Raw genomic sequence first — 12,309 nt, forward strand, 5'->3', positions numbered from 1 at the left:
GGGGGTGGGGGGGTCAGACCTTTGCAGAGAGACTACTGCTTCCACACAGAGCACAAGGGTCCCACTCTTCAGCTGCTGGCAGGGGACAGGCTGTGGATGTTTTAAATACAAAATAAACTGCAAGGTATTGAACAGCTTTTGTCTGATGCATCTGAAAACACATTTAGACACTTTAAACTGACAGTTCAATTGACCCATAAAATCTGTGTTCATAAAACAACTGTTGCACCTTCCTCCTGCTCGGCAGGTTTCAACAGTGCTGGCACATCTGAACGCGTCTGATGCAAAAGCATGGTTCCAAGAGAGCATTGTTTAACATACATTCATTGCTGATGAACCCAGGCAGTGTGAAGACACAAGTGCATGTAATCCAGAGGGCGACATGTCCACGACAGCCTGGGCTCACAGGAGAAAGTTGCATGATGCAGGCTGTGCGCAGTAAAATTGCAGTACAAAAGCAGAAAAACGCAATGCACTGCGTTCCAGATCTGGTCCGGAAAATGGTGTGAATCTGGCCTTAATTAAGTTCTACATCTTCCTCTCTGATTGCTTGTCCTAAAAAGGTTGCTAATTTACTGCCCCCTGCCAATGAATACATTCAACCTAAACGGTGGACTGAATACCTGCTCTCCCTGATGCAGAGTGGTTCCTCCTGCCAGCTTGTACATCCGGTAGTAATACATGAGCCAGTGAAAGGAAATACAGTCTGTGGCAGGGGAAGCGGTTCTTCTTACAATTGGATATGTGGAATATCTGCATAGGTCAGGAAGCGGCAGCATTTCCAGGGCGGGTAAGTATCGATGACTTCACTCTTCTCTACTGCAGTTAACCCCTTCACTAACAGAGCCGTAAAAAGATGGGGTTGTGTGGAATAAATAGATACCAAACAAGTCAAGCTTCAAAACTTTATGTGCCTGTAAAAAAAAGTTGGGTACCCAAATATCGCCCATAGGCGATTTAAAAGCATTTACAGCCCATCAATTTGCAGTTAATAGTGAATGACGACCCTAATATTACTACTCTTAGGGCCCGGTCACACCATCAAGAGTGCGTTCGGCCTCTGGAACGTACTGAAACACAACTAGAGCTGCAACAATTATTCGATTAAGTCGATTCGTTGGCTAAAATGTAAATTTCCCGCTCGCCGCTGCCCGCCGCTCCATACACGAGCTACGCTAAGCACGCCGCGTACGTCACGCCCACCACACACACGCCCGCAGAGCACGCCGCCGCCACGACTTACAAGGGTTCAGGTAACAAGAAACGGGTAGGGGGGACCTGGTTTTTTTTTCTCACAGAGGGGGTCCTGCCATTTTGAAACCGAATGCCCTAACTATTGACTGTGGCCACCCCCAGCCCTGGCATCAACAAGGCACACAGTGCACTGCTTATCACTATAGAGAAGACTCCAATACATGCAAATCCCCAATAGCCGCCATCCTGTGCATTGTATAATACAGCGGCACACTGCAGAACACCAGCAGCTATGGAGGAACACCAAATCCCAGCAATAGTACATTATAGTATAATGTTGTACTATTGCTGGCATTTGCTGTATTTGTTGGCATTTGTTGTATTTTGCCGTATAACCATTATACAGCGCACTGCAGAATACCACCAGCTATAGAGGATTACAAATCGCAGCAATAATACATTATATACGGTGCAATGGAGAATAACACCAGCTACAGAGGACTACAAATCCCAGCAATAGTACATTATAGTATAATGTTGTACTATTGCTGGCATTTGCTGTATTTGTTGGCATTTGTTGTATTTTGCCGTATAACCATTATACAGCGCACTGCAGAATACCACCAGCTATAGAGGACTACAAATCGCAGCAATAATACATTATATACGGTGCAATGGAGAATAACACCAGCTACAGAGGACTACAAATCCCAGCAATAGTACATTATAGTATAATGTACTATTACTGCATATCTCTATAGCTGCTGGTATTCTGCACTGCGCCGCTGTATAATGAACTATATTGCACACCACACTATTTTTTTTTACTTCCACCGCACCAAGCTTGCTCCCGTGATCGACTACAATCTCAATAGAAACTAGTCCCATCACTAGAGGCTTTTTTTTTATATCCGATTAATCGAACTTAATAATCAGCTAACTAATCGATTATGAAAATAATCGTTAGCTGCAGCCCTAAACACAACCCTACCGGCTCACTTTGTTTTGGCGTGGGAAGGGGCGTGGCAGTGCATTGAACTCAATGGCACCGCAGCCACGGCCCCTGCCTGCGGTGCGATCGCCAGCACCCGAACTCGTGGCACATTAGTGCCTACATTCCGGTCCTGTGCGATCTGCAAAAAATGCTGCATGCACTATTTCCTGCAGATCGCACTGGACCGGAACGCAGGCACTAAAGTGCTACGCGTTCAGGTGATTGCACAGCGGGCATGGCGGTGAATTGAACTCAATGGCACCGCAGCCACGCCCCCTCTCGCCCAAACAGTGAGCCGGCCGGCTTACGTTCCACAGGCTGAACGCAGTGGAATGCACTCTTGATGGTGTGACTGAGCCCTTAGGATCCATTCAAAACACATCCAGATCATCTACAGACCAGATAGCTTCCGGACCCAAAATGCATCCCAATGTATCCCTATGCTATTTCTGACCTCTGTTCACACCAGCGCAGTCCGTTCCAGACCAGACCAATACTTCATGTCTCATTTTGTCTGGAATGCGTTGGAACGCATGGAAACACAAATGCATTTTTTTTAAATATATTAATTTATTATTTTTTTTTCACAATGGGGCTGACAAGCTCCCCATGTGATAGCACATTGGAACCGACAGGTTGTCTTTATGGAGACATCAGGGGAAAGCTGCCAATCAACTTAAGAAATGTAACCCTAAGCCCACACTGCTGCCGATGCACAACATGCGTGGCAGCAAAAGGGTAAAACCAAACAAGCTTGGTCAGACCATGCGAGCCCACCATGGAATAGTGAAGGGGTACCAACACACTGATGAGGTCAACCCTTAGCTCTCCTCATCTATCAGCCAGCAAACGGTTTAATACACCAGGGGTGTGGAAATGAAAAAAACAGAACTACTGGTCCAAAGACTAACACGGGGGCCCAATCTACTTGTTGCGATACAAAAAACTATTTTAACCAAGGACAGCCGCCCAGATCACTTGTACAAAATGAGTGGCGGCTCCCTTGCTCCACAGGTAGCTCTGCTTGCCCGCAGAAAAGTAAAAGTAAAGAAAAACGGAACATCATGTCCCAGGCGTCAGGCATCACACACCTCTGTACAGTGAAGCCTATATTGCTTTACGCTTTTCCCTCAAGGGCTTAATGCAGAATTTAAGCTGCAGGCATTTCGGTGATGTATATTGAAAGGAATGATTCCACAAAAAGAGATGAGTAGACACGCTGTGCATCTACACCCAATTGTATGTAGAGGGTGAACTTTCACGTTTGGAATGTAATGAAAACGCTGGTCACACATAATGAACATTGTTTAATATGGAGATGACACACTAAAATCCCTATGGAAGAGTAAGGAAAAAGGTTAATTCCAGGAACTCGTAATGACTTCTAAGGAAGCCAATTCTGCTCTTCCTGTACATTCTGATGAAGCCCCGTTGTGGGAAGGGTGAAACGCGTCAACGTGGAGCAGACACCTGCCACCCGTGGCCCATCTATCACATGCGATGACTGTTTGGAGATCTTCAGCAGTTAATCCATGAAGTCCAAACCGAGAAGCGGCACTAATGGATAAGTGCAAAGACTGCTAGGGATGTCCCTACAAAAGCATAGTGATCCATACTCCGTGAGTAAAACAAATCGAATGTCGACCCGTATGAAAATGCTGGGCACAGCAAAGTAGGAAAATCATTTAGAAGCTGATCACAATCTGTGATAAATGGAGCCAGGAAAAGTGCATTTTCTAAGCAACTCATGAACGGAATAACAATAAATTGCTACTCTGAAGGCCTACACCAATGTAACATCAAAATAAAGAAAGGAGAAGGAGGTGTGAAGCAGATCTATAGCCAGAGAAGCTGGGAAGATTATAAACATGCTTTGAGAACAAAACGCAGGAGGGGAATTTATTAAAACAGGAGCAGACAAAATCTGGAGCAGTTGCCTAGGGCAACCAAATACTCTCTTCAGTTTGTTCCGTTAAGATTGGAAAATGAAAGAGAAGCTGATTGACTTTCATCATCTGTTACTGCATTGCTAAAGACACAATTATTAAAAGAGAACTATGGGGTAAGTGTTTTTCCCCCCATAGTTCTCTTATGGGTCACTGGAGGACACAAACTAGCATGCCCCCCTGTCCCGAAGCTCAGTATACCGTGAGCTACATCTCGCGGTATACTGAGACCGCCGCAGCCGGGACGGATCCCGACATTACTGTCGAGATCCACAAAGCTGCGTGAGCGACAGCTGGCTCTGCCTATCTAGAGGCAGAGCCAGCTGTACCCGCCCCCTCCCCCATCCGTTCCGCCAGTCAGCGCTGGAGGATCGGACAGGGGAGGGGGGGAATCCCTACAGGGAGCTGTGAGCGACAGTCACAGCTCTCTGCAGGGACATGATCAAGAAGTGAGCGAGCGCCGGTATGTGTTCGCTGCCTTCCCGATCTATTGAGCTGACCTGTGACAGTCTCATTGTCACAGGTCGGCTAGAACTATGAGGTGAGTGAAAAGCACTCACCTCATAGTTCTCCTTTAAGGTCTACATGTGAAAACGATTCAGACACAATTATAAGAAACATAATAAAGTGCCAATTGGGGGCAGGAAAAAGGGCGTTATATGAATGTGTGTCCGTATAAAGACAATCTATTAAATAGATTTGTCATAAATGTGACTTCTGTGCTGGTCTTTTTTCTATACAAGACCAAATGTTTATATAAAAGGCGCTGCCTAACTTCTCCCAGCTGTGCAGGAGACTGCAATGCAATATAGCTTCAATTTAAAATACATCCAGAGTGTTTTTCATTATTTACCAGTTGACATCCGCGGTGTTAAACCCCCTTCCCATCCAGGCCATTTTTCAGTATTCAGCGCTGCGGTACTTTAACTGACATTTATTCCGTCATGCAGCGCTATTTTTTTACTACGGGCGGACGGCAAGAGGTTAAACATATAACTGGAATACTTGCAATACTTTTTTTTTTTGAATACAGTGTGTGAAATTATATATAACACACAATAATGCCTAGTATTGGTATTGGGACAACCCTCTAAATCATTGGATTCAGGTGTTCCAATCATCTTCATGGCCACAGGTGTATAAAATAAAGAATGGGTCGCTGGCTCCTCCTATCTAGAGGCAGAGCCAGCTGTACCCGCCCCCTCCCCCATACGTTCCGCCAGTCAGCGCTGGAGGATCGGAGCGGGGAATCCAGCCCCTCCCCTGTCACGGCAGAGAGCCGTGACAGGATCGAGAAGTGAACTTTAGTCTGTTGAAAGACAAAAAAAAAAAAAAACTTCTCCTACAATACTCCCCTTCTATTCAGAGCTGTTCCACACAGTATTTTACCACCACTAGATATCTGAAGTCTACAGCTACCATCATTTAAAGCAGAACTCCGGGTAAAACATTTCCTAACCCTTGTAGTGGAGCTACCCCTGCACTGCAAGCGTTAAGTGTCCATTTTTTTAAGGTTCAAAAAGTTTTACTCACCTTATCCTCGGACCGGTCCCTGGAGCCTCTCTCCTCCTCTGTTGCAGTGGTCTAAGGTCCCTGAGCCATCACATTCTATATAGTGTATAGGACACCGAGGGACATACCATCACTGCAGCATAGATGGAGACTGCCAGGAGGGAGCGCTGTCACAGCTCGTCGGCTCCGAGGAGTTGAACCTTGATATTTTTTAACTCAGGCAAAAACCAAGTACTTAACCCTTGCAGTGAAAGGCTAACCCCAATGCAAGGGTTAAGACATTTTTTTACTTGGAGTTCTTTCTTAATCCATTTACACTCCCAGGCTATTATAGACCCACCCCCAATGTATGACTAGACAGTGAAAGGAAAAGCAGCACATCAGAGCTGCAACCTACTAATCGATAATGAGAATAGTTGTCAACTATTCTCATTATCGATTAGTTGGTTGGTTCCCCTGGCTCTCTCTTCCATGCTGGGAGGAGGGCACAGCAAGCAGTGGATGGGTGCAATAGGCAGCTTGCTCTTGGCTATTGTAATTTGAAATGGGCAATAGCAGAGACTAGCTATTGCACCCACCCACTACCTGCTCTATGTACATTTAAGCTGCCATCTGCGGAATCTTGCCACTGGCAGCTGTCATTCCCTGGCTGAAGCTGTTCAAGCGCCATGTGCTTAAAATACATTAAAAAGAAATACAATTATAAAAAGGTGGGTAAAAAGTAATTTTCAGCCTGAATAATTCTGCTGTGGGAGGTGCGTTGCACGCCTACCACCCACAGTGTGATCGCCCGTACTGGACCGCAATGCTGTGCGTTCCAGTGCAGTCCAACTGCAAAAAAACATGTGCATGCAGCTTTATTCTGAAATAAACTTTGTTTCTAAAACTGCATCTATGTATTTTATTTTAAATTAAGAAAGGTATTTTTTTTTTTTTTTTTAGATTAGATTTTTTTAAAAATGTATCGGCCAACTAATCGATTCTGAAAATAATCATTTGTTGCAGCCTTACAGCGCATATATTCGATTCATCTCTCTGTCACTCGGCTTTCTCTTCCAACCAGCATGTTCATGTCAGCCTATGAGCCGATTGGCTCCTTGTGCTGCTTTTTTCGCTTTTCTGCTCTGAGCTTTGCTCTGCAGGGACTGCAACAGGGTGATACCAGGTCACATTCAGGTACTTCCACTGCTTGCATATAAACATACATTTAATTATATATTAATTATGAATGTGCTGCATTCATCTGTGTCTTTTATATCTGCCTGGAGTTCAAACTTACAGGAATAGAGGCAAAGGGGGGAAAAAAAGTCAACAGCTTTAAAATTCACCAGCACATCAAAGTGTTTAAAGCTTCTATGATTTTCTATCTCCAAGGCACATTTTGATGATGTCAACTTTTATACTTTCTATATAATTTGTAAAAAAAAAAAAAAAAAAACCCATGACCAAAGAGAATAAGAAATTAAAGTGCAAATCCAGCAAGAGAAAATTCTAAATAGTGAGTGGAGGGGTTTGCTCCTATCTACCCTACTTTCTATTTCATGGTAGTAGGAAGATAGAATACCCACAACAGTAAAAAAAAAAAATGCTCCAGAATGAGGAAGGGTTTGAATCTCTTCCTGCTGTGCTCCCTGAGTGAGATTTCCCTGCATTACCTGTCAGAACAGGAAGAGAAGAGACATTTCCTCCATGGGGACACACGAGCTGTAACCCTCTCCACTGTAAAAAGCACATGAAATGTTTTGCCTGGAGTTATTTTTTAACCTCCCTGGCGGTATTCCCGAGTGTGGCTCAGAGTTAATTTTCAGTACCAATAGCGTCAACCCCGAGCCACACTCGGGATTGCACAAAAAAGTGTCACTTACCTAAACATGTCAGGCCTTAAAATTGCGTGCGCCCGCAAAAAACGCCCATAGGCGACAATTAAAACGCTTTTACTGCTCATCAGTTTAGTGTTATCAGTGATTAACCCCTTCATGACTGAGGCCTTTCCCCCCCATTTTTTGCACCCATGTTATATTCCACATTTTAGGCCTAAAAATGACTAAAAACCCCCAAACATTATATATTTTCTGAATGCCAAGACCCTATAGAATAAAATGGTGGTAGTTGCACATTTTTATGTTGCGCAATATTAGCGCAACTCCTTATTAAACCCCAACATTTAGTGAAAAATTTAATTAAATGCCCCAAAACACAAAAAAATACCCATTTTTTAATGAAATATAAAAAAGATGAGGTTAGACGAGTAAAACAATACCCAACATGCCCAGGTTACAAATTGCGTGCGTCCCTGAAACTGCGAAAAACTGCACTACCACAAAAAGTCCATAGAAGACGCTTTAAAAGTCCCCACAGGTCATCAATTTAGAGATACCCCAAAATACTGGCCCTAGAATTATTGCTCTCACTCCAGCGTGCGCGGCGATACCCAACATGTGTAGCGCGTTCGTCGTTTTCATACGTAGGCGCACCCGACGCGTGTTTACGCGGCGATGCGCGTGCTCACGGGTGCGGGGGACTTAAAATTTTTTTATTACTAGATTTAATTTGTAAAACTTTTTTTTTTTACTTTACTTTGACTGCTATCACATAAGGGGGCTTACAAGCCCCCCATGTGATAGCAGATGGTGGTGAAAGGTACTCTTTAAGGTGATGCTGGGGGTCCAAAAGACCCCCAGTGTCACCTTTACACTGGAAATAAGCTATTGAAGGGCGGCTCCTTCTACGGGACACAGAAGCGATCTGGCGACAGGTAAGTCGCCAGAATCGCTTCTGTTGTAAAGCCGAAAGTCGGCTTTACAAGTTTAAACAGAGTCTGTTTAAACAGCCCCGATGCTGGCGACCTACACTGTTCGTCGTCAGTCACGAAGGGGTTAATGTCTTTAAAATTATTGCTCTCACTCCGACGTTTGCGGCGATATGTAACATGTGCGGCACAATAGGCGCAATCGTCGTTTTCACACGTAGGCGCACCCGACGCATATCTGCGTGTGTATGTGGGGGGCGGGGACTTAAAAAAAATGTTTTCTTTTATTTTAATGATTCTTTAAAAAAGGAGGAGAACAATGAGGAGAGTGCTTTTCACTCACCTCATAGTTCTAGCCGACCTATGACAATGAGACTGTCACAGGTCGGCTCAGTAGATCGGGAGGTGAGCGAACACATACCAGCATTCGCTCACTTCTCGATCCTGTCACTGCGGAGAGCCACGTCACTGGTGAGGGACTGGGTTCCCCCCTCCGATCCGCCAGCGCTGACTGGCGGAACGGACAGAGGAGGGGGCGGGTACAGCTGGCTCTGCCTCTAGATAGGCAGAGCCAGCTGTCACTCACGCAGCTGGGCGGATCCAGACATAATTGTCGGGATCCGTTTCAGCTGCGGCGTCTCAGTATACCGCAAGATACTGAACTTTGGGTGACAGGACGCTAGTTTGTGTCCTCCCGTTACCCTTAGGAGAACTGTGGGAGAAAAGCCCTAACCCCATAGTTCTCCTTTAACCCCTTCGTGACTGACGACGTACAGTGTACGTCGCCAGCATCGGGGCTGTTTAAACAGACTCCCGGTGACTTTTGCCGCCGGGACTCTGTTTAAACTTGTAGAGAGCAATGACAGCTGCTAATACAAGCTTGACTGTAAAGCTCCCGGCCGGCTGTTGTAATTACAAACTGCTCGTCGGGCTCCACCGTCCTCCGATTTTTCAAGCCTTGCATATATGTATCAAACTATTTCGCTTCAATTTTGTCCCTATAGCTTTGTCCAGTGCCCTGCCTGCACTTTTACTGTTCTTTCTGCCTGGAAATTTGAGAACGTCCATGGCATTCAAAAAGAGTCCCTTTAGGTCAAAAGCAGTTTTAGACCAGGTAGAAAACAGTGATAGCAAATTAGAATCACTTGCAGAATTGAGTGATAGCGATTCGTTGGGAAATTCGTCATCACACACTAAAAGTGACGACAGCAACGATTCTGCAAAGGAGCTCAGTGATGTGCGAACTTGGTACTCTATTGACTGTGGTACGGATCAGGCAGCGCCCCCAGAATTCCCATTTACTGGACCATTTTTTTATTATAAGATATGCATGTATATGGCGATACGCAACATATGTGGCCATAGGCGACGCTTTAAAAGCTTTTACTGTTCATCAGTTTAGTGTCATCAGTAATTCATGGCCCTAGAATTATTGCTCTCACTCCAACGTGTGATATGTAACGATATGCATGTATATGGCGATACGCAACATATGCAGCACAATAGGCGGAATCGCTGTTTTCGCATGTAGGCACACCCGACGCATGTTTGCGTGTGTATGTGGGGTAGGGTAGGAGGATAGGGGGACATTAAAAAAAAATTTGTGTCATTTCAAATTTTTTGTTTTTACTTTTTTTTTTTAACACTTAACTTTATTGCCATCACACAGGGGGCTAAGAAATCCCCTATGTGATAACCAATTCACATAACAGGTCCTCTTTATGGAGACATCAGGTGTCTCTAAGACCCCTAATGTCACCTAGGGACCCCAGAGAAGCCGAGATCTGCTTCATCAGCTTCTCACCAGCATCTGTACCAGGAGAGTGACACTGAATGCAGGAAGTGATGTAATATACATCACTTCCTGCATTCGGAGACCGGAGAGGAGCTCAAAAGGAAGGTAGTGTACTGATCTCCCTTTGATCTCCAGTGACAGAGTCGCCGTGCCAGTCCCAGCCACACTGGGCATAGCAGATCTCTGGACCGGCGGTGTTACAGGCGCACACAAGCTGCTACTACAAATGATCGGGCGTCTCTAGAGACGCCTAATCGATTGAATGTAAACAGTCATCGCTGGTTGTTTACATTTCTGACAGTTTCCCCGCTCGTGTGCGCGCTGGGCGCCGTACACAAGCGGGGGAGGGGGGGGAGGACGTCTAAAGACATCCTCCCGCTCCTATAAGGCTCCCGTCCGGCCATTCAGGAATAGTAAATGGACGGGAGGTAGTTGAAGAAGAACTCCAAGAAAAAAAAAAATGTGATTAACCCTTGCAGTGGGGCTACCCCTGCACTGCAAGGATTAACTGCTCGTTTGTGTCTACGTTAAAAAAAAAAAAAAGTCATACTCACCTGAAGCTCTGAAACGGCTTGTTCTTGGACCAGTCCATCAAACGTCTCTCCCCCTCCTCTGCAACGGTCTAAGTCAACAACAACAACTATGAACTGAGGACACCAAAGAAGATTCCAATGCTGCAGAGAGGAGGAGACAGGCTGGAGGGAACTTTTGTTTTTAGCACCAGGACACAAACAAGCGCTTAACCCTTGCAGTGCGAGGATAGCCCCACTACAAGGGTTAAGAAAACATTTTACTGAGATTACTCTTAGGGCTTGATCACGCCAATTACAGTGCGTTCCTGTATGGTTAGCTGCTGGAACGCACTGTATCGCATACTAACCCCCCACACGTTCTGGAGCAGGAGGGGATGTGGCGGTGGATTCAAGTCAATGACACTGCAGCCACGCCCCCTACCTTCAGCATTTTTTTGCAATTGCACTGGACCGTAACACAGGCATTGTTGGGTCTACGCGTCCTTGTGGGGGCAATCGCACTGCAGACAGGGGGTGTGGCCATTGACTTGAATACAACACCACAGCCTCTCTGGTCCCAGAACACAGAGGGGAATTTAGTATGCGATACAGTACGTTCCAGCAGATAACCGCGCTGGAAAACACTATTTGGTGTGGAGTTTGTGGACAAGCCCTTAAAAGGTGCTCCCACTGAAGTCTATGGGACAAAAAACACCCAATTCTGTACAAAAAGACGCTGTAAAGAGACACTATTGGAAATAATAGGATTGCCTTACTTTGAGAAATGTGTGAATGGGGACAGGTGACAGCGGATGACCAGACTTGGCTCTATCATGATAAATATTGCTTGCCCTCATAAATCTCCAGACAAAACATTCATGTCGGATACAACACACACTTCGAGATCGGTTGGCGCCCTATGATACAACCCCCTGAACTTTGACATGTCCAGCTCCGGTGCACTCTGCAATCACATAATACAAAGCTGTCACTTCTCCCGCCACCCCGCCTCCTACTGATCAGCACCACCATGTAAACAAACCAGCGGACACATTGGAGGGAAACGCTGAGCCGAGCTGCCCCCGGCCCGGAGATCTCAGCGCTCCCGCTCTAGAACAACCCCACGTTCCGGCTTACCCCGCGGAGATGACTTGCCCCGGCTTCACACACAGCTCCAGCACCACTCCGGCCCGGTCCGACTTGACTTTCCTCTCAGGTGGTCTGTGTGGCCTCCCCGCCTCCTGCTGCGGGCCACGCTGTTCTCTGCTCTCCGCAGCCGGGATAGTAACCCCCAAAGCCAGCACCGAGCCGATCTGAACGGACACGCCAATGGATACCTTCCATTCCAGCAAGCGGAAGGGTCGGGGCCCAGGGAAGCGCACCTCGTTCTCCTGACCCGGGGGCTGCACCTCCCTGTCCTCCTGCGCTCTCCGCTGCATGCTCAGCGTATCCCAGGTAGCACAGTAGATGCTAGAATGGAGTTGTTTAGCAGAGGGGGGCGGAGAGCCAAAAGTCACGTGACAGGTCACATGGCAGGGTGGCGCAAATGCGTCACAGCTTCCCTAGTCCACTGAAGGGTAGGCGCTAGAATAGAGGCGTTTACGGGG

General features: G+C 46.2%; 1 protein-coding gene across 1 annotated transcript in view; it reads right to left on the reverse strand.

Moving 5' to 3' along the window:
* The window catches only part of CTDP1 (CTD phosphatase subunit 1), a 99,201-nt gene extending 86,954 nt beyond the window's left edge, over positions 1–12,247 (reverse strand). The window contains exon 1 of the mRNA XM_018556318.1: positions 11,840–12,247. Within this exon, the coding sequence (XP_018411820.1) occupies positions 11,840–12,141 (302 nt within the window). The 5' untranslated portion in view covers positions 12,142–12,247. The remainder of the gene's footprint in view (positions 1–11,839) is intronic.
* Positions 12,248–12,309: the final 62 nt, after the last annotated feature.

The sequence above is a fragment of the Nanorana parkeri genome, unplaced genomic scaffold, assembly GCF_000935625.1.
Source record: "Nanorana parkeri isolate BGI_ZX_2015 unplaced genomic scaffold, ASM93562v1 scaffold233, whole genome shotgun sequence".
Taxonomy (NCBI): domain Eukaryota; kingdom Metazoa; phylum Chordata; class Amphibia; order Anura; family Dicroglossidae; genus Nanorana; species Nanorana parkeri.